The sequence below is a fragment of the Dermochelys coriacea genome, chromosome 1 (assembly GCF_009764565.3).
Source record: "Dermochelys coriacea isolate rDerCor1 chromosome 1, rDerCor1.pri.v4, whole genome shotgun sequence".
NCBI classification, from domain to species: Eukaryota; Metazoa; Chordata; order Testudines; family Dermochelyidae; genus Dermochelys; species Dermochelys coriacea.
Window position 1 is genome coordinate 178,465,864 of NC_050068.2, and position 22,515 is coordinate 178,488,378.

General features: G+C 40.0%; 1 protein-coding gene across 26 annotated transcripts in view; it reads left to right on the forward strand.

The window, feature by feature from the left end:
* Positions 1-22,515, forward strand: part of ROBO2 (roundabout guidance receptor 2) — a 1,574,290-nt gene that overhangs the window by 1,462,760 nt on the left and 89,015 nt on the right. For all 26 annotated transcript variants that reach the window (XM_043509447.1, XM_043509509.1, XM_038413374.2 and 23 more), the window contains 3 exons: positions 311-476; positions 2,506-2,672; positions 8,939-9,060. In XM_043509447.1, coding sequence (XP_043365382.1) covers positions 311-476; positions 2,506-2,672; positions 8,939-9,060 — 455 coding nt within the window. The remainder of the gene's footprint in view (positions 1-310; positions 477-2,505; positions 2,673-8,938; positions 9,061-22,515) is intronic.

Here is a 22,515-nt window from a genome sequence, read left to right on the forward strand (position 1 = left end):
TATTAAAAAAAATAAACAAAATAGACTAGGCTGTCTGCCTCTTCTCCTCCTTTTTCTTTTATTGTTGTTGCTTTCTCTGGTTTGTTTTATGGGCAAAAGTTTTTATAAAGACCTACAGCCAATCATCCAGTAATTTAAGCCTCTAAATGTAAACCTGACTCTCTGTTGTTATTGTTAAGTTAGGTCAGTAAGAATTGTGCTGACTATTGTAATTTATTTTTATAGTTTTTTATCTTTACTCTCCTTTTTTGAAATCAAATTGTGCAGTCAAGGATAAAAGTTAACTATTCTTTTTATTTACCCCTTACAGAGTCTGGTGGAGCAACAATCAGTAAAAATTACAATTTGAATGACCTTCCTGGGCCACCATCCAAACCCCAGGTCACTGATGTTACTAAGAACAGTGTCACCTTGTCCTGGCAGCCAGGCACCCCTGGAAGCTTACCAGCTAGTGCATATATCATTGAAGCTTTTAGGTATGTGAAAATTTCCACTTCTAATCTCTTTCCTTTCTAATTTTGTTTTAACCCCAGTGTTAATTGTGCTTCTGATCTGATGGTACCTGTGTGGATATCTACAAATTCAATTAACTCACTAAAGGCCTTATCTTTGATGGCATGAAATTCATTCTTAATCTTCAAGAATTTATCTTTATTATTATCCACCTATTTCTTAATAGAAAGTTTAGACAAGCACTAGATTATTTCTTCAGGTCAGCAGAAGTATAGTTTGACTATGCATTCACTTATCTGTTACTTTTTTCTTAATCCTGATCATCACTGAGGGTTTCAAATGAGAATTCAAATTGGACAGCTTGAGAGGAGATAGTTTAATTAGGGTTGGGCAAACCAGATTAAAAAAAGTTAATAATAGTATTTCCTAAACCTTGAACATGTTGGGATGTTTCGTCTTCTTAAAGGAGAACCTTAAAAAAAAAAAAGCTTTTGAAATTCCAGTATGTGTATACCATATGGAATAAAATATATCATTTAAAAAAACAAACATCTGATCATTTAGAGCTTGATCCTGCAAGTCTGAAGTTGATCAGAGTTGAGGTGCTGAGCACCTCATAGGTGCACACAGTATTTGCAGGATTGAGCCTTTAGGCCACAATTCAGTAGGTTACTTAAATCAATGGGTTACTTGTGTCCTTCAAATTAGGGTCATGTTTAAGTACCTTCCTGAATCTGAGTCTTAAAGTGAAAGAAAAGGAGTAAATATATTTTGTCTTTTAGTTAGCATGGTAATCTATGGTCCTATAAAACATGTACAGTAACAGCTCAAAAGGCCACAATGATGACTACTCATCTTTCTACATAAATATCTATGTGCCATTTCTAAAATATGCAAATAAGTGTTTTCCATAAAAATGGTAACTTCCAGTATGTCTTTTGACTCATCTGAAAATAGTTACTATCTTTAATAAGCCCACATGGAAAAGGTAGAAAAACTTTCTTATGAATAATATACAACCGACAGCTATGAAATGAAATTCTCTCTTTATCCTTAGCAAAGGTGCCCATTTGACTTTACATAAGCTGCAATGACATCCCACCGATGACTCTAAAAAATCACCATATATTCATAGAGAGCTATTTTTAACAATCACCCTTGAGATTTTTACAGATGCAAGGTGCTATATTCTGTTTATAGGACAGTCCAATTGAAAACTTAAGCACAGGAAAATGTATTCATGCATTTTTCTTCTTTTACAGATGTGTTTTTGAAAGGGTCTATAGTAATTTTACATATGGATTTAATTCAAGGAGAACGCATTCTTTTAGCAGGACAATTTATTGGCATAATTTACCCTGTAGTATAGAAAGTTATTCTTTTAACAGGTTTATTATTTTCAAATATTTGTTCAAGAGGGCCCCATTTATCATTCACATTTACTTTTCCACTTTTCTATATCTGTTCCTTTTGCAGGTATTTATTTTAGTGGGCTATAATGTATTAGGAAAGGCTTTCACTTCAGCTGGGCTGAAATATTTTTATGGGGCTATTGTTTTGTTTCATAATGTGGCCTACTCTCTTCATGAATTAACTAAAACCAGCAGAACGGTTTCTTTTTTTTTTTTATTGATCTTGCTATTTTATCCCCCAGCGGTTAACCTTGGCAAGGAAATGAAACCCAACTTATTTTACAAATCCTTTCTCTCTCCAGTATGTAAAAGTTTGTTATAAAGAGGAGGGTGATGAATTGTTCTTAACCACTGAGGAAAGGACAAGAAGTAATGGGCCTAAATTGCAGCAATAGAGATTCAGACATTAGGAAAAACTTTCTAACTGTAAGGATAGACCACATTACTTAGGGAGATTGTAGAATCTCTGTCAGTGGAAGTTTTTAAGAGCAGGTTAGACAAACACCCGTCAGAGATGATTTAGATAAACTTAGTCCTGCATCAGTGCAAGGAACTGTACTATCAGGGGCCCTTCCAATTCTATATTTCTATGATTTCTTTTTGCTTTAATCTGTAGTTTTCAACCATGTTTTCATTGCAGCCAATCTGTGAGCAATAGCTGGCAAACAGTTGCTAATCATGTAAAGACAACACTCTACACTTTAAGAGGATTGCGACCCAATACAATCTACCTGTTTATGGTGAGAGCAATCAACTCACAAGGTCTGAGTGACCCCAGCCCTATGTCAGATCCTGTCCGCACACAAGGTAATGTCAATCATTAATTGTTCATGTGATCTTCAGCTGTATATAGGACTTCTCCTTGAATGACTTGATAATAGAAAAAAGGGTGGGAAATCTCTGAAAATTGGGACAGTTTAATTCAGCTGCTTTGCATCACTCTGGTAACTCAAAACACTATAAACCCACCTCAACCAGTGGGGAGGTGATAAAGCCCGGTTTAATTCCTGCTGCACTACAGACTTTTTGTATAATCTTAGACAAGTCATTTAAGGCCAGATTTGTAAAGGTTTTGAGTTGCCTAAAGATGCAGATAGATGTCTAGCAGAATTTTCAAAAGCACCTACATGCCCAACTCACATTGGGTTCCACTGGATTCCTGTCTGCATCTTTAGGTGCCTTAATACCATAACAAATCTGGCTCTTAGTCTCTCTGTGCCTCAGTTCACCATCTGTAAAGTGGGAATAGTAGCACTTCCCTTTCTCAGAGGGTTTTTGTGAGGATAACTATATTCAAGATCACGAGGCACTCAAACACTATGTTAATGGGGGACATATAAGTATGATACAAAGATGGAAGCCAAGTTTACAGCTAGTTTTCATCACCAGAGTGGCTCAAAGCAGCCAGAGTATATGAATCAATCTGGCCTAGTATTTTTGTAGAGAATCAATGTGAATCTAATTCATGCTGAGAATTATTTTAAAAGATATTCTGAGAAACGTGTGTGTGTGTGTGTGTGTGTGCATTTACATATCTTATGTTCTTTACTTTCATCCATCATCCATACTAAACTAAAATGGGTGGCCTAAATAGGACTTCTCCACTGTAGGACAGCTAGTGCAATTAGATAAAGATAGCCGGATCCTCCATTGCCTTCCACCTCTTACACCTGTACAAAAAGGGTGAGAAATGCTGACAAACCAGAATGGTTGTTTTATACTCAATTTACTCTCACTATGCTCAGTCTAAATGAATATGGTGAAAATGGACAAGCTTCTCTGTGGAGCACAGAGTGTGGCATAGCGTTGTCAATGCATTGACCAAATTCTGCATCCCACATTGGAAAACAGTTATGAACAATTGTTTAATCAGATGTATTCCTGTTCACAGATGATTCAGAGTAATCTCCTACAATTCATTTACAGAAAGGTCTTTTCCTTGCCTTGTATGGTTGTGCAGTGAGGCAAGAAGGATGTACACAGCTTCTCTACCCCTGCAGAGTCACCCAGAGTAGTAGCCACAGCACTTGTGGGAGACCCTAGGCTTCTCTCTGCAAAGGGTCAGGGATGGGTGAGAACAGATGAGGAGTAGGCAGAGGCTTGGTTTTTAAAGGTCTGTTGCAAATTTTTGCTCCGCACCACCACTGCATCAAGGAGACTCCAGGTGGGATTCTGCTCCCCAACGCTGTATGCTTCCCATCAGTTCCATTGGGGATGTGCAGCTGTGCACCAGCCCTGACTCTAAACTCCGTGCTCATAGCACAATCTAGCTCTCAAGAACACTCACGTTCCACATCTTTACATCTGACATACTGACAAGAGATTTAATTTCAGCAAAAACAGTTCTTTTCATTAGCTTCAGGACATGTTGTAGTTTCCATTTCCACAAGCTATTCACCAGCCCACACTCGCTGCAACATGTAGAGTATGTATAGCCCTTTGATACCTTACCATTTAGTGGATTAAATCATAAAATCAATTGAGAATTAGCATAATGTTTTTATGTGATTTCTAATAGTGCTTGGATTCAACTCAGCCTCACAAAGGAAGCTGACACACAGTAAAAAGTCTGTTCATACTAGCCATTGCAAAGTAAAGAAGCCAATTAAAGCAATGATACATTATATTAATTTGCAACAGGTATCCATGATAACTTTTATATCTTAAAATTTGGCTTCATTAAATAAAAATATGGCAAATAGCATGCAGGATATACTGGGCAAATTTACACAATTGAATTGCAAATCAGTACACTGAGCAAGAATTCCTCGGGCTACTAAGAGCACTACTGATCACTTTGTATGTTTAAAAACCATATATTTAGGAACCCTCTTGAATAATATTGAAATAATAAACTCTAAATAAAACAGTTCCAAACATACTAGGTTCATTGGGAGCTACTAGTTGTCGAGGTCATGCTAAAATAACGTCCTTTGTAACTTCCAAATAAATATATGGTTCTCTCTGGCGTGTTGGTCACCCAGAAGATGTTTAGCAAACATGACTTGAGGCTAGCTCTCCCATTCTGAGGAGCTTTCAAACACCATATTGTCGTTTGGCTTCTGTCAGGAGGTCTTTTATCTGGTATATCTTATTTCTGGGCAACTCTAATTGCCATACCTTTCAGGATGGCTTGGGTCTGATTTGTTCTCTCCTTCCTGGATTACCCTGGTCTGGTCTAACTTCTCTATGGCCAGTGCCAAGTTTTTCAATGTCATGAACAGTGTTTTGCATATGTGAACAAAGTTTCAATTTCAGTGGCTCCCCGGCTCCTGTGCCACCCTCTTCTATTCCAAACTCCCTTTCCCAAGCTCATCCAACCAGCCAAAAGTCTCTCTAGCTGTGAGCCTGCTAGGAACTACAGAAGTGTAGCCTCATGCCTGCATTAGTTATCAGGTCTCCTTCTAGGATAAATTCCACTGGGGCAGGGGCTCTCCGCTAGCATGACAGGGACTATGAAGCTCCTAAGATTTGCAGGAGAGTAGCTCCTGCCTGCAGATTGTCTTAGCCATGTGGCATGGAACAGTCCAATCACATCTAGCTAATAGTTGCACATTATGAAATTTTTATTTTCTATTTTTTCATCATAAAGCCTAGGGAATTCCTTTTAAAAATATATTAAGAAAGCATAAAAATGTACAATTAATCACTTGAAATCAAACAATGACTCTGCCTCTTTGTGGATTTAGGGTATTTTTTCATCACACAGTCACACCTAATTTCACAAATACAATAGATTATCACACAGTATTCTTCTACAGCTTTATATACAAATGAGTAGCATCTTGTAGGTCACTACACTACTCTGCATAGGACAGACAAATCGATTAAACAAGTTTACATGAAAAACACATGCACAAGGACTATTCCAGAATAATTATACCAATATCCTATGGTGTGGTTTGGTTAATAAAATTATATTGGAATGAGTTTGGAAAAGCTGCCTTACTTATGAGTTGGAAAGCATTTTATTTGTTATCGGCTAGGTATTTTGCAGAAAAAAATATTTTAACATGTTTCAGAGAGAAATATTTAATGACACTGTATTTCACTTCCCTCATCTGTAAAGCCACATATACTTGGTGCTATGAATCCAACAACATAGGGTTCAGTGGCAGAGGAACACAATAACTAATGTAATTTTAGAAACCTAAAGAACATTTTCTATACCTAACAATGGCATGATTTGAAGATACAGTATCCTGGGATCTTCCTGGGCTAGAACTTTCCCACTGAGTCTTTCCCTGTCCCAGCAGCATAAAGCTCTCATCTCTAGCCTTAAATAATTGAGAGACTTAAAGCTGTTACTGGTCTCAGATTTGCTATTTCCTGCCCTGCACATCAGGTGAATGTAATTCTGGGAGAGAAGGACATATTTCTCATTCAGGTGGATTTTGAAAAATGCAGCTAGCTGAAGTTGCTAGATGTTTAGAATGCAGTCCTTGGGAAGATGGATAAGTGGGCAGAATGCCAATATGGAAGTTAAAGTTGCATGCAAAATGCAATTAATCACATGGATAACACTACCACATGTAGGTTCTTGTGTTTGTCTGTATAATGTACAATATCACATATGTAGTGGTGATATCCCTCTGTAGCTCTAATTAGTACATTTTTTTGAGTTATGGACATTTGTCCATATTAAAAAAAAATACACACTGTATACACAATATATTTTTACCCTCCCAAAGGGAATATAATCGTAGCACGCTGTTGGTTCTGTACCATAGATAGAGTATAATATGTTCTAAGATGTAATCATGTGTAGCTATGGGAATTGTTTTATACTAAGTATAAAAGTGTTTTGTAGTTAGTATAAGTTACCTTTCAATAAACAAGTCTGAGTTGCTCTGTTACAAATTTATCTTAATATCTGTCTGCCTTTTTCTTTTTCACTCACTTTGAATAGGCATATTTTGCTTAGCACACCACTTCATACCATTGCTAACTTTTCCAGATATGGATTATATTCCCTTTGGATTATATTCACACATTTGAAAGTCAATAGGAAGCTTGTGTAAATAGAGTCTCTTTGGTGAATCAAAACCCATAATATTGCTCAAAATATGAAGCTGAAATCTGGACTATGAAAACTAGATTTTGATCTAAATCCTGAGGACTGAGGTATCTGAGACATGCTTTGAATGTTTTTCTTTTTTAAGAGCAGTATTATCTCTACTTTACAATAATGTTTTTCCTATTAAGAGAACAAAGGGCCACATATTACTCTCCCATACATGAACCCATCAGACAGAAAAAATGCCACCTTGTTTGAGTCTTCCCTTTGTGAGGTAAGAGTTTGAGGCAGCATATATGGGGAAGTAGGTGTGGTCAGTTAAACCAGTGGCTCCAGTGGATCATCTGGGAAATCTGAGCAGAACTCATGTATGCTCATCTACTTTGTAGCAGGCCTCTTGGCCCTCTTTCTCTTCTAGGAGCATAACTTTTGTGAAGTAATTGAATCTGAGCACCCTGCCTGTGCCCCAACTGCCTGCCCTTCACGAAAGAAAGCAGACACCATAGTGATGGTTTCCAGTAGCAGTAACTCCTACATGGATTTCCACTGGGAATTCTGTGGTGTGCAGATAGACGTGTGCCATGTTCAGTGGCTCCTCTCTGACTCTTAACCCGGAATAACTCCTCAAACCCCCCAGATTCCTAGTGCATCTCTTGGGAGGAATCCTCAATTCTTTCCAAGGGCAAGTTTGGGAAGAATGTGGTGAAGATGCACTACTCCTTTCATAGCTCTAGGGAGGTATCTATGCTGACTTGCTCCCCTCCATGCTGTGTTGTGGAGAGGACTATGAGGCCCAATATTTGAATATGTGGAATTTTGAAAACATTGGGACAGAGAAGTGTTTCTCACAGTGCTGCATACTAGGTAGCCAATTCACCCCGCACTAGATACACACACAGAAAGCCACTTGTCTGAGCAGAAGGGTGATTCAGTCATCTCTTCAGCACTGACCTACCAGATCCTTCTCCAGATAGTCAGGGGCCTGTTCTTAGATATGGAATGCAGATGGGTAGTCTCAGAGGAAATGTGAATAGGATGGGGAATGAGTGGGTAGACCAGAGGCAAGACTAGAGGGATTCACATTTTGAGGCCACACACAGAAAAGACAATACAGTTTCAGGTTGCATAACTTTTTCTACATAGCACCATGGAAATCTTTGAGGGCCACTATTGCCAGGGAGCAGAGCCAGATTGGTGTGGTGGGATGGAGCCTCCACACAGATTGCCCTGGCCTTACACAGAGCCACTTGGAACCTACCTGGTTTCAGGTGGGGGAATCCATGTTTTCCTTCCTCACCCTCCTGTTGAAGGCATGATTTGGACTAATCTCTGCAAGGTAATCCTAGTGGAAGTTTTCTCCGATGTCTTTTTTATGTGAGAAGGGGCAATTTGACCTCAAAACTTTATCCCATTTTCAGAGATGAACACCTGGAAAATGTATAAATTTTCTATAGCGGAATAGGCTTAAATAACAGGAAATTGCTATTTTTAGTATGGTTCCCTGGCTTCTCTCACTTTCTAACTCTCATGGTGTCAAACTGAAAAGGAGAGGAAATTGAAATGCATATTGAAAAGGAGGGAAAATTTGAAGAAGCATAATGAGTGTAACATACACAGTTTAAAAATAAGCCAATGTACGTATTCAGCTTCTGCAATATCATTTGCTTAAATTATACAAACTAGCTGTGTTCTAGACCTTCAGGAACACTGGCACGTGAAGACTGTTATCATCTGAATATTTCAAAGCATGTGAATATGGCATCTCACCAATCACTCATTAGCTGCTAGGGAAAATAATGTTTTAAATGACTATTTGGCCTAAATAGGAATGTTTTCTAATTGCCTAAGTAATAGAACATGTGGTGTTTGTTTATGTCAGTGAATGCTTTTCAGGGTTCATAGTTCAATCTTATCTGCTGCATTGTTTTTGAAAGTGATACAAACTAAGACTATTTTAACCCAGCACATTACATTTTTCAGTCCTCCTAATGAATTAATTATACAAGTGAGGCTTCTTATTAAAATAATAATTTTGTGTCTGTGGTTGGCCTGGCAGATATCAGCCCACCAGCACAAGGCGTGGATCACAGGCAAGTCCAGAAAGAGCTAGGAGACGTCATTGTACGGCTACATAATCCTGTTGTGCTGACACCCACTACAGTTCAAGTCACCTGGACAGTAAGATTTCTCTCATTGCTACCTTTCATTGACAGCTTTAATCTTGTTTGCTTGTCCCTGCAATTCTTTCTCAGCCCTGGAAAACCCAAGTCTGACCGTAGTACAAGTGGGCCCAGATAAGCTAACATTGTACAGACAATGAACAATGTGCTAAATGGATTATTTCTTTTTTTCCCCCGCTCTTTCTTTGTGTCTATCTGTCTTTGTTAAAGTCAATCCGGTTCAGAAGCTTCACATGTAAGACAAAGCATGTTAACTGACTGACAGAGAGGATCTTTTTAGCAGAATGCGTCTCGACCCATAATGCAAAAATGTGACTGATATTTACACTATTCTTCAGTGTGTAAACTGAGTGTAATAAGCAAAATTAAGTATCAGAATTAAGGATAAATTGATGTTTTCATAATCTCTCTCTACTTCAATCCATGGGGACCTCCCACCACAATGCCCCATTATCTGGTAAGCTTTACTTGCAATAATGATCTTCCTACAAGGCACTTGTAGACAGATGTGCATGCTGATAATGTATGGTGTAAGTATGTAATGGTATTTCATTCTATAGCACAAGCTCTAACTTCACCTGATGGATTATGGAAGGCCTGAATCTCTTTGACATTACCTACAATATCTCTGTTTAAGAGGTCAGACTATTGGGTTAGATCTCCCAAGGACTAAGTTTATCATATGTAGCTTTCAAAATGCTACATTTCTTTTCCTGGCACTTCAGGGAAGGGATTTGTAACCACAGAAGCAGAGATTTTCTAGGGCACTACACACCACAAATGAGTGCTTCATTCTTCAGGCATTTACCCTGTGGAGGGGAATACCAGAGAGGGGAGAGTGGACTAAGCACCACAGTAGTGCATAAGGCTTGAATTATTATTTTATATATGCTGCTGCAGGGATCCAGGCACTGGTCACAGTATTTTTTGTTTACACATGCAGTGTAACTACAGCCAGCAGCTAATGAGTATAAAAGAGAAGAGGTGTCCCAGAAGATGAGATGTGTGTATGTGGGGGCGGGGGAGGGCGGGGAGGCAGTGGATGGTGAATTTTGCAGCACTGATGTAAGGCTTATTGCCTTTGCACTGCAGAGCTTGGCTTGGTGGGGACTCAGACTTAGGGCCCTACCAAATTCACAGCCATGAAAAATGCATCACGTGCCATGAAATATTGTCTCCCCCGTGAAATCTGGTCTTTTGAGTGCTTTTACCCTGGACTATAGAGATTTCACAGGGGAGACCAGTGTTTCTAAAATGGGGGGTCCTGATTCAAAAAGGGGTTGCGGGCAGGAGGGTCGGGTGTGGTGGCAAGGCTATTTTAGGAAGGTCGCGGAATTGCCACCCTTACTTCTGCCCTGCCATCAGAACTGGAAAGTGGTGGCTGTTGTCCGGCTGCCCAGTTCTGAAGGTAGCACCCCACCAGCAGCAGCGCAGAAATAAGGGTAGCAATACCATATCATGCCACCCTTACTTCTGCAATGCTGCCTTTAGAGCTGGGCGGCCAAAGAGTGGCACCTTCTGACCAAGGGCCAAGCTCTGAAGGCAGCAGCAGAACAGAAGTAAGGGTGGCAATACCATACCATGCCATCCTTACTTCTGTGCTGCTGCTGGCAGCGGCTCTGCCTTCAGAGCTGGGCTCCTGGCCAGTCAGCTCTGAACACAGCGCCGACACCAGTAGCAGCGCCGAAGTAAGCATAGCAGTACTGCAACCCCCCTACAAAAACCTTTTGGCACCTCCCCCCCACACACACACAAATCCTTTTTGGCTCAGGATCCCTACAATTATAACACTGTGAAATTTTGGATTTAAATAGCTGAAATCATGAAATTAACGATTTTTCAAATCTTATGACCATGAAATTGACCAAAATGGACCATGGATTTGGTAGGGCCCTACTCATGCCACATCCCTGTTCATACAGGTTTGGGACTGGGGGAGGACAGAGACAGGCTTGGAATAGAATGGGGAGTTCACTGACTTTCCTTTTTCAGAGGGATATTGGAAATGTTTCACTGCATCTCAAAGGCTGGGAATGGGGGAACCCATTTATCTCCAGTCCTCACATAATGCCTTTGTAACAAGCCCTGCTAGTCTGGATTGGCACAGGGGGAGAATTTATGCCTAAACAGGGCAGTTAGTATCTTCATGCATATGATCCACAGAGCCAGGTGTTACAGAGGGGTACTGGACCAGGTTTTATGGTCACCAATCTGTTGAAAGTGGATCCAGTTGAAGGGTCTGATGTGCTTCCAAGACAATTGGGTCTGGTCAGAGACTAGTGACTGGTCTCAGCTCTGGCTCTGTAAGGGGCTTTTCGAGGCTCAGACTTTTTCAGACACCCTTCTTTGGGATGTGGGACTTTGCAATCCAGCCACTCTGAAGTCCCCAGAGCTCTGCCTCGTGAAACCCCCAAATGGTTACACTGCTTCCCCAGAGCTCCACTGATGTTGCGGTCAACTGGGCTTCTAGTCTAAACCCTTCAGAGACAACGTGGCTGTAAAGCAAGGAACATAGTCTAAGCAAAGAAATTTCTTAACCATGTACCTTTACTCCAGAAATTTACAGACCTTAGTCTGAAGAACAACAAATATCCTCAGACACACCCTCATCATTTAAGAGCCTCACCTCTTCCATGAGTCTGAAGTCTGTTAGCATTTCAGGCTGGGTGGAGTCTCTCCTGCCCTCTCTCTCTTCAGCCAGTCCTGCTTACATGTGGCGATGGTTGGCCTCCAACTCAGAGCAGCAGCTCTTCTTAAATACAGTCTCTGTCTCCTTTTGCCATGTGCTCAGCTGAAAAGCTCCAGCCCCTCCCTCAGTAAGGCACCTATGCAGAAAACCCTTTGTTCCATGGGGGTGGGTCAGTAGTTAATTATTCAAAGTTGATACCCCAGTTGGTAGTCCCCTTGGCTTCTGTGTAACAGTCCTTCAGTGAAACGTCAAGAGCCTTTCCTGGGCAGGATAGCTATCAGGAATGCATTTAAACAGGCTTGCCTTGGGCAAGGTTAGATGTGTTCATCAAATACAAAATGGAGGTCCTAGTAAAATAGGGCTTCTGAATACACAATGGAGTGCAGTTTGAGCCAGACACACTCATTCTTTCCACCAGGAAGAAATGAAATAATGTGAACAAACTCTCACATTGGTGCCTATCCTGTTTTTCATAAGGAAAATACAAATTTTTATGATTTATATCAGATTTTTTGCTAGATGCCTTGACGTGAAAAGCAGTAACCCTACACCATCTAACAAGCACACAATGCCCACCAGTGATACATCAGAATTGCCCTAAGTAAGGAAGAGATTTGGGAGTGTGTGTGTGTGGAGGGGGAGGAGGGAGTTAGTGCTGCTAATTAGAAATTTTCTAGCAATCAAGACAAAACCATTTAATTAATCACAGTCTCCGGGATAGCAACCACACTATTCAGAAAGTAAAGCCAACTTTATTAATGTAACATAAAGATCCAGCAGAGCTAGCATCCAAAAGGAGACAGATGCCAAAAGAATCATGACTCTTTCCCTTTTGGAAATGCCTGTTTGAAATTCAGATACTTTCTAGGTGATAGTCCACCTAGATGCCTTTCTACCATTCTGACTGCTGGCAAGGTGGCATCAGTCATTCCCCTTCTTTGAGTTCTGTTGTTACAGATTTTTAAAATTATTCTGAAATTGTCTCCTCTGTTCCAAATCAGGACTTGAAATTCCAGAAATATTTTTCAGAAATAACAATTGTGTGATTTGCAAACTTTATATGTATATTGCATTCAAATATCTATGTCAAAAGAAGTCTGAAACTGCAAAATTAAGCCCTCAAAAGTTAGGAAATAGCAGAATTAAAGTCACCCTTGCAACTTACTTGGCCCCCTGATACAGGCTTTAATTACATGGTCACATAGTATTTTTTCCACAGGACCCCTGCCTCATTCAGGGAATGGGTAGTTGTTCAATATTTCTTTTTATCTTCTTTATTCAAAGAATGCCCCCAGGCTTTATTTAATCCACACCATCCAAACCCTGTACCGAATACAAAATTATTAGTTTCCTCCTGGGTGCTGCTATAGTGCTCTCACCATAGTATCTGAGTGCTTCACAAACATTAATTAATTTATTTTCACAACATGCCTGTCAGATTAGATGGTATCTTTATTTCCACTATCTACATGGGGAATTGAGACACACAAGATATTGAAGCCAAAATTATCAAAAGTGTCCACCAATTTTGTGTGCTCAACTTGAAACAACTTTGTACCTGATTTTTCAGAGTTTATATCATTTTTATACATTCAAAGCACAGATCCAATTGACTTCAGTTTTAGTTGTGAGGGCTCAGCACTAATACAAATCTGGCCCCATGTGTGGTTGTTTGGGTACCCAGAAATTGAGGAACATGCCAGTAGTGGCCAACTGTGAAAATTCTGGTAAGGTACCTCTCCAACATCATAAAGGAGCTCTGTGGCAAAGTTACAGATAGAATCCAAATCCAAATCCCCAGGGCAGCATTCAGCTTTCTGTAACCATGAGACCCTTCTTTATCTTCCTGCAATCCCTTGCCTCATTCATTACACACCTTCCACCTTCTGCATCACATAAAGCAGGGGTCCTTTAGACAACAGTTTCCTTCACTACAAAACCCTGAATCATCCTCAGAGCAGGTCCATCCCTGTGCACTGAATGAGGCAGATGTCTGGTGAAAAACATAGTAGATGATCAAGTAGTTAAAGAGTGTAAAGAGGCCCAAATTAAGCTTGCACAGGAGGCAACCTTACTTCTGGCTTTTCCTAACTGTTGAGTACTTGACTTTGGATGTAATGTATTAATTAATTTTAAAACAAATGCAAAAAAATCTATAAGGTGGAACCATATGGATCCTCAATTTAGGACATCAACAGGGTATCACCTTTACCTCCACACTTCTACCGTTTGAGCTAGGGAATTATTAGTAGCATTATAAAAGACTCTTATCCTATGTAGGTATCAGCTGCTAGAGGGGAATGAGATACATACTTGGTCAGTAAATTTCACATCTATTTGCTAACAGAAGAGGAATGCGGAGATTCAGGACTCCTGGGTTCAATTCCAGGGCCTAGAGGGGAGTGTGTTCTAATGATTATAGACCCTTCTGCCCTGTGCCTCCAGCCACTCTCTGTTCCTCTCTGCTCCCCCACCCCAGCTCCCTGTGCTCTGCCCTCCCCACTTGTGCCTATCTAGCAATCCCTAACTCTTCACTTCTGTTCCCCACTCCCTCTCCAATCAACCCCCTGATACCACTTCCTTCCACCCTCCCCCTTTAAAACTATCTGGCCTCTCTTCCCTCCTCCCAGCTCCTGCCCTCTTTCTCCTCTGCATCTAGCCCACCTTCCATGCCCTGGCTACTGCCCCACTCTACTCTGGCTCCTATCCACTCCCTCCTGGTTCCTTCCTCCCTCTCCCTCTTCTATTTATCCCACCATCCTGACTTCTACCCTTCATTCCCCTCTACACCAGTCCCCTGTCCCCTCTACTTCTGTATATACCCTCCAATCCCTCCCCTTCCTCTCTGCTCCAGTCAACCGCTACTATATCCCCCAATGGCTCCTGCTCCCCTCCTCCTTTTATCCTCACCACCCTCTGTCTCCTGCACCCCTCTCTATCCATTTCAAACCCCTCCCCCCCACAAACACTCCATACACCTCTGCCTTCTAGTCAGGTGGCTTTCTCCATCTCTTCCATGCAGGCTGGATTGCAATAGAGAGAGCATTGAGAGCCAAAGAGAGACAATCTCTCTGCTCCCGGTTCCTGTGCCTAGTGCCACTGCAGCCCCTGCCGGACAGGAAGCCCAATTTCAGGGAAAGTCTCACTTTGCTCTGTAATTATGGGTTATAGTATGCTCTGTTGCCCTGTAATGGTGGGCACCCACAGTCTTGTCAGCACACAGGAGCTGGGAAAGGTTGTACAATGCTGAGTGCAGTTGGCATTGTCAGAGAACTTAGCTGCCAATCTCTAACAAGTTTTACTGCCCATGTACAAACTGAGATTTTTTTGAAGTCTTAAAAGTTGGCCAAACTTGGATGGCTCTTTTTGTTTTATTTTTTATGAGTGAAAGGCATGTCCCTGACATGGGGGTAACTCACCTCTCTGCCAAATGTTCAAATCCCTGCTTCATAAGAACGGCCATACTGGGAGACCAGTTGTCCATCTGATTCACTATCCTGTCTTCTGACAGTCACCAAAGCCAGGTGCTCCAGAGAGGAAAGACCAGAACAGGCAATCATTGAGTGATCCATCCCCTATCGTCCACTCCCAGCTTCTGGCAATCAGAGATTAGGGATACCCAGAGTATGGATTGTATCCCTGACCATTTTGGCTAATAGCCATTGATGGACCTATGTTCCATGAATGTATCTAAATCTAGTTTGAACCCCATTATAGTTTTGGCCTTCACAACATCCCTTTGGCAACGAGTTCCACAGATTTACGTCCATTGTGTGAAGGAGGGATTGGAAGTTCTCAAATAAGCATTTGTATGAATTTTTTAACATGAGCAAATCAATGTATTATTTTCCTAATGTCGTCCTTGGAAACAGGTGAACCATTTTAGCAGAAACTTTCCAAAAAATTCAGTTTGAGTCAGACCTTTGATATGGAGAAATTCATAGAGTTTGGCAATATTATACGCAACTGAAAACAGGATCTTGTAGTGGATAGGTAACCTTAACAAAAGCTTACCAGCTCCACCTATAACGGATCCAAAAGCAAGGGCAGTTAAATTCTGAAATAGGCTTCTAAGGGAGATTGTGGAATCCCCAGCTTTGGAGGTTTTTAAGAACAGATTAGACAAACTCCTGTCAGGAATGGTCTAGGTATACTTGATCCTGCCTCAGCTCAGGTGGATGGACTAGATAACTTCTCGAAGTCCTTTCTAGCCCTACATTTCTATAATTATATGGGACTTAAAGGAGAAGTTGAACTGGAGCAAATTTGGAAATGAAAACTTTTAAACAAAGGAATCAGTGTACCTGGGAAGTATTTTTGAGCTTTCTGCTAGGTTTAATTATTACAGATGGGTGAATAGGGAACATTATCTTTCCAAAATTTTGTTGTTTTTCAAACTGTTTATTTCCTTTGGTTGTCAAAAAGAAAGTGAAATTATAGGGAATGTACACACACACTTTAACATTTTGAGTCAGGGTTGTTTTAAGAAAACATGTTGGACCTGATCCCACTATGAGCTTTATGCAGATGCATCTCTTACACCTCTAAAGTCTTCAGTAGGGCTCTATACCGGCACTGGGATCTGTCTATGCAGAGTTGACAGTAAAACAGGGGGCATATTAAGAAAATGTAGCACATGATGTCCCTAACTGAGGCTGTGAGGAGTCAGATTTATGTCTCTTCATGTACACATTTAAGTAACAGAGTTGTACTGGCACAAATATTTGCGTAAAGCAAATCTTAAAGTCACAGGCACAAGTATTTGTGGAAACTGAATTTCACATTCCTGTGTGTGACAAAATTGGAATTTTCTGCAATACATTTATGAATGATAAGCATGGCAGTGACTTACTGGACTAGGGATTACTACCATGTTGGTAAAAAGCATTAAAAAACTGGCCTCTCTACAGGGAAGCCAAGCAAAGATTCCAAGTGGTAGAATGAAGGGGAAGGGCATCAGGTGGATGTGTTAGGAGCTGAGCTCAAAGAGATACAAAACACATGCATCTGGAACAAGAGAGAAAGGGACAGAGAGATAGGCAGCCAAAATGGATTCCACAACAGCTTTACTGGGTAGAGCCCTGATGTTGGCCAGTCTTAACTTGTCTTCAGATTTGCTTCTCTATATTAACCTAGGGGCTTCCCAGTGCTGTTTTCCAGTTGACTAATAAACCCTGCTCTGTTCTGGAAAAGTTGCTTGGTTTCACTGCAAATACTTGCTGAGGTGTGTTGATCCCTGAAGAGGAAAAAAAAAGCTTCTGTTTGGAGACTGTCTCAGTTGGATTCACTGGGCAGAAACAGGAGTGCTGCGGCACAGAGGCTCAGTCTTGGAGGTGCTGAGGCTGTGTGGCCAATCCTTAAGGACCCCTTGAAACACTGAAGTGATTCCTTCAAAGGATTGTTTAAAATCTAGGAAGAATCACTGATCCTGTGGATCCATGACACCATGTGTGTGAGAATTCACATCAGCTGTGCTTGTGTAACACCGACAGACCCTCATTGTGGGTGGGCAGGATCAAACCTGGGACCTATGAAGCTTAGTGCATGAGCCTCTACTGCATGACTAAAAGCCATATGCCTCTTAGCTAAGGCTGTAGAGTAGACTCATTAATCTTTCTCTAAGTAGTCTCAGTGCTACTAGATGGGCCAGAGCACCACACCCAGGAGGTGTGTGGGTTATACTTGCACACTCATGTAATAAGAGAATGGAAAGTATAGTATGTGACTTGTCTGACTAATCATAACTAACCAACACAGCACAAATAAATCATGTCCAGTGAGCTGGACATGATTAGAACACATGCTTAAAAAATGGCAAGACGTTGAATAATTTTGAATAACAAATATATTTAAGAAATGGTTGTCTGCTCATGGGTGGCCTGTGACAAGAAGAAGAGCCTACATGAGTCCAATACATTTTTCATTATGAATTATTTGCTCAGATCTGGTCACCATTGAAGGTGTTTATGATACTTTCTTTTAAAAATGTTCTTTATTGGGGTTTGATTAAATGCCCAAATGAGGATGTCATGTACTCCTTGTACATGGCAGGTTGCAGGGCTGCTACTAGCATGTCAGGCTTCCATCATGGCTACAGAGCTTCCGTCATTTTGAGAGTGAGACAAGAGATGTGTTTTCTATGACAGTGGTTCTCAAATTAGGGGTGCCGCTTGTTCAGGGAAAGCCCCTGGCGGGCCGGGCCGGTTTGTTTACCTGTCGCATCCTCAGGTTCGGCCAATCGTGGCTCTCACTGGCCGCGGTTCGCTGCTCCAGGCCAATGGGGGCTGCGGGAAATGGCGGCCAGTACGTCCCTCGGCCTGCGCCACTTCCCACCGCCCCCATTGGCCAGGAGAAGCGAATCGCAGCCAGTGGGAGCCGCGATCGGCCGAACCTGCAGATGCGACAGGTAAACAAACCTGCCCGGCCGGCCGGGGGCTTTTCCTGAACAAGCGGCACCCCTAGTTTGAGAACCACTGCTCTATGAGATACATGAATGCATTACTGCCTATAGCCATTACCAGCTCAAGTGAGGTATGTTATAAGTGGTGTCACCTAGTGGCTGTACATTATAATATAGTTTGAGCATTCCATTACAGAGGATACATTTCTAAATGTCAGGAAATGATGAGTAAACTCTGCTGTCTGAAATAATTTATATATGTAGACAAAACACATGATGGAAACGTTATACAATTCTGAAAAAGATCTCTGCCATTTTACTGGGTTAGGACCTATGTTGCTGATTCTTTTTATGTTTCCCTTCATTTTTCGTTGTAATGGTATCAGAGCTCAGCTGATCTATCGGAAAATGGATTTTCCATTCCACAAAAAAAAAATAGATTCCAAAAAACTTTCATCTCAATTTGGGACCAAAAGTCCAAATATTGATTTTATTTTTTAAAAAAACATATTTTCTGCATTTTTGTTTTGGGTCAACTAAATTCTTTCATTGTGATGAATTCAGAACAATTTGTTTCAATTTTGACCATTTGTAATTTACATTTTTAAAATTTAAAATGAAACAAAAAGTTGTTTCAAAACAAAAAGTTGATTCAAAACAAAAAATTGAAACGATCTGTTCTAAAAATGGCAAAATGGGACTTTTTTACCTGCTCCCTCCCGTGAAATTTTCTCAAATATGATAGTTTCACAAAAAAATTTGGTTTGGTCTTAATGGCATTTTCCAACAGAAAACTGTTTTGACCAAAAAAAAAAAAAAAAAGACCAGTTCTAATGCGGCACCCTCCTGCTGTTACATCACTTCAAGAATGCAGCTTAATTCCTCTGCCCTGGTCCACTCTGCATTCATACTCTTTTCATTTCTTCTCTTCTGTTCCACAATATTGTTTTCCCTCTCCGCCAAGAGCTCACCTGGTCCCTATAAAGTCTTTCTTCTCTCTCCAACCCCTGTGCTTTCCATGGAGTGTTAGAAAGTTGGTTCTGATGATATTAGACAGGTGGATGAACCAGCTGACTGATTCTAATTCATCTCACTGCCCCTCACTCCTCTGCTTTCAGTCACACACTGTGCACAGCATAAGACACGGACTCACACACAGCATGGGAGCCAGGAAGCAAGGAACTGAGAGAGGGAGCCAGCTGGCTGCCCATCCCATAGTTATGCAAGTAAACTCCATGGATTTCAAAAAGGAGTGGCAGAGATAAGAAATTATGAGCAGCCCTTTAAATATTAAGAGTATCCCACTGCAAACTTCAGGAGTAGTGTCTTTTGAGTTATTTCAGAGCAGACTAGGATCCTGCATCCAGCCTTTATGGATATTCTGGCCAGGTATGAATTATTGTGAATTTCCAAGGTTATGGTGAATTCTTCCTGCTGAATTTGGCACAGATTGAGATGTATAGTAGCCGTGACCAAACTCGCAAGTTATTCCGCCCAGATGGAGAATTGCTATTGGCATAATTATAAGTAGTATCTTATTCAGGATATTCTAAGAGGAGAATTTACATACAAATTGAGTGTCTTTAGACTGCGGCTTAGTGGGCTCGTCCCCAGGAAGCCATAACTACAGGGTTGGCTAAGTGATGAATTTCTGTGCCGTATTTTTAATACCTGAATAGCCTAATAGTATAATCTAATGGGTTTAGAATCCATACACCATTTGGTGGTAATGTGCGTAGATCTGGAAAAGGCAGTTTTCTGTTCCATAGAAATGTATCTGTAACTAGTGCTAATAGTGCACAGAGTTTCACTCGTGTATGTTAACTGGTCCTATTAGTAGGTAAAACAAACATGTCAGTTCAGTACAAAATCTAATGTTGATTGCCTACCCTGTGTAGGAAACTCTGATTGGTATTACAGTTATTTCCTCTACCAAATAGTCATCATGACATACAGATCAATTGTGCCTTTTTAAGGTACCACATGATATCGGGGGCAGTGTATAGCAGCAGCCCACCAGCAATTATTCTCTGGTACCAGGTTATAAGCCCCTTGAAGGCATATGCACCCTCTCGTTTGAAGGAAGAAAGTTGCCCTTAGATCCACCTCCTCTTCAGCTCTTTTGGGGTGGATAGCATTGCTATCTGTATTAACTAGGAGTAGTCTGTGACTGGATCCTGTGAAGTACAAGAAAAGGGAAGTGTTTCCTTGTGTCCTCCCTTATTCTCCTTGCATATGATTGTGCGGCCACCCACAGTCTGGCCCAAATACATGACATTAACAATAAGTCATGGTGTTTCAGGTGGCAGTGCATAAGCACACACTACTAGTAAAATAATAACACTATAGATGGTGTTTTTTCAGTTGCACTATTGAGCATGTTATAAAATGGTTAGCAAGGTCTTCTGTTCTCAGTATTTAGTAGTATAGTGAATGCCTGCAATACCTTACACTTCAGAATTGAAGATATTTAATGGCTAAAATCTGGTGATCCAAATTAATAGTTATAGTTTTATTGTATGCAGCTTTATGAGCCTTCAATTCATTATTAGATGTACTCTGTGTGGGTGGGTTATACACAACCTACTGATTTTCAGCGTAATATTTTTTAAATTTTCCCTTTTTGACAATTCTTTGCACCCATCAGTTCTTAAAGATTCAAAAAAAAAGATGCAAAAAAAAAAGTCAAATTAAAAGTAACATTGTATTTTTCTGCAGTGCAGAGAGAAATCTAATTTAAAATTAGTTTTGGATTATTTAACAGTTTAGCCATATACTTCAGTTTAGGTGAAGATGATATGTTATAAAGTATGCAAAGGAGTTAATACTGTGTTTTGTAGTAAACGTGAGGGTCATAATGTCTTTACATCTGTAAAACATTTAATTAATGAAAGTCAAACATGGATAAAAACAATTTACCCTGATTTACAGACTCCCTTCATCTGGAAACAGCTGCTTAATGTTCTTCTTAAAAACACAGCTTGATTCTTTCAGTATTAACAAGCTATTATTGTGAGTTATGGTCGTCTTTCAGTGCATAAATTCACTTAAAGTGAATGTAGAAAAGTTTATAAAATGCAAGCTTAATGTTTTTGTAACATATGTTGCAAGGTTTTTAACAGTGACAATTTTGATTAAAGACATTTTTTCTTTGCTCTTGTAAATTAAGATTTCTTCTTGCTTGTTCTGTTTTTTTTTATTGTTCTAAGAACTGAAGAACTTAATGACTAGTAAGTGAAGGTATAGTAAAGGTAGTGATAGTCAGAAGATCTTGGTTTGTGCCTTCAGTATTGGACCCACTTATTCTTGACATAGCCCGAACAAGCATAGCTCTAATTCTGGAAAATCTTTGATGAGTTAGCAAGCTGTCAAGAGGGTGAAGGAAATCGTTCTTGTCAAAACTCAGCTATAAGACTAGAGTTAACAACCCAGTCAGCTATATGTCCAAATTTACAAGTAGAATGTGCTGATTGTATTATTTTCTTTGGCTGTTTGCTTGACAACTGAGAAGTGAAAATCTTCTTTTAGCATGCAACATTTTTGACTGTTAGAGTTTAAAATACAAATTTGTGCAAATGTTACAGTACAGTATAATACCTCAAAGTTATTTGATATGTTACCTTTTTTTCCAGATAAAAATGCTTGTGGCCACTTCAAGATAATACATTTTGAACTATCTTTCTTTCAATTACAAGTAATGTTTATTGTTTTGAAAGACAGGATAGATTTGTTATATTACTGTATACAACCTCAAACTTGAATTCTGTTTGCATGGCAACAAATTAAATACAAACAACAACAACATTCAATCCCCATCTGATGGCATGAGTGCTTTGTAACTTCAGAATGCAAATAGACTGGTTAGTGTAGGAACACAGGAAACAACACATTTTCTTGGTCATTGTTTTTTCTGCATCTGTCTATATTTATTTTGCTTTCCTGAATATCTCATGAGAGGACCATCCATAAGCCAAGTAATGGACTAGCTAAAAGCATATAGTACCTCTTCAAAGCTTTGTACTTTTTTGAAAATAAATTGTTTTTCCTTTCTTTTCATATTTCAGCACATCACTAGCCAAGTTAGTTTTAATTGCTTTACATGCAATACTCATTATGACAAATTGCTAGAAAATTATCTACTTATGATTTTTGTTATTTATGTTATGCTTTGAGATGTAGGTGGTTGTATCATTATATCTAATGAGAAAAAGTAAAGGGAACAATGAGAGAGAGATTTACACCACTTTAAAAATATTAAGTGAAATGACAGTAATCCACAAGAAGTTTTAATTTTAGATTTAAAGGAAGTCAGTAACACAGGCAACTGACTGTTTTGCTGTTTGACATAAACACATCAATACAGT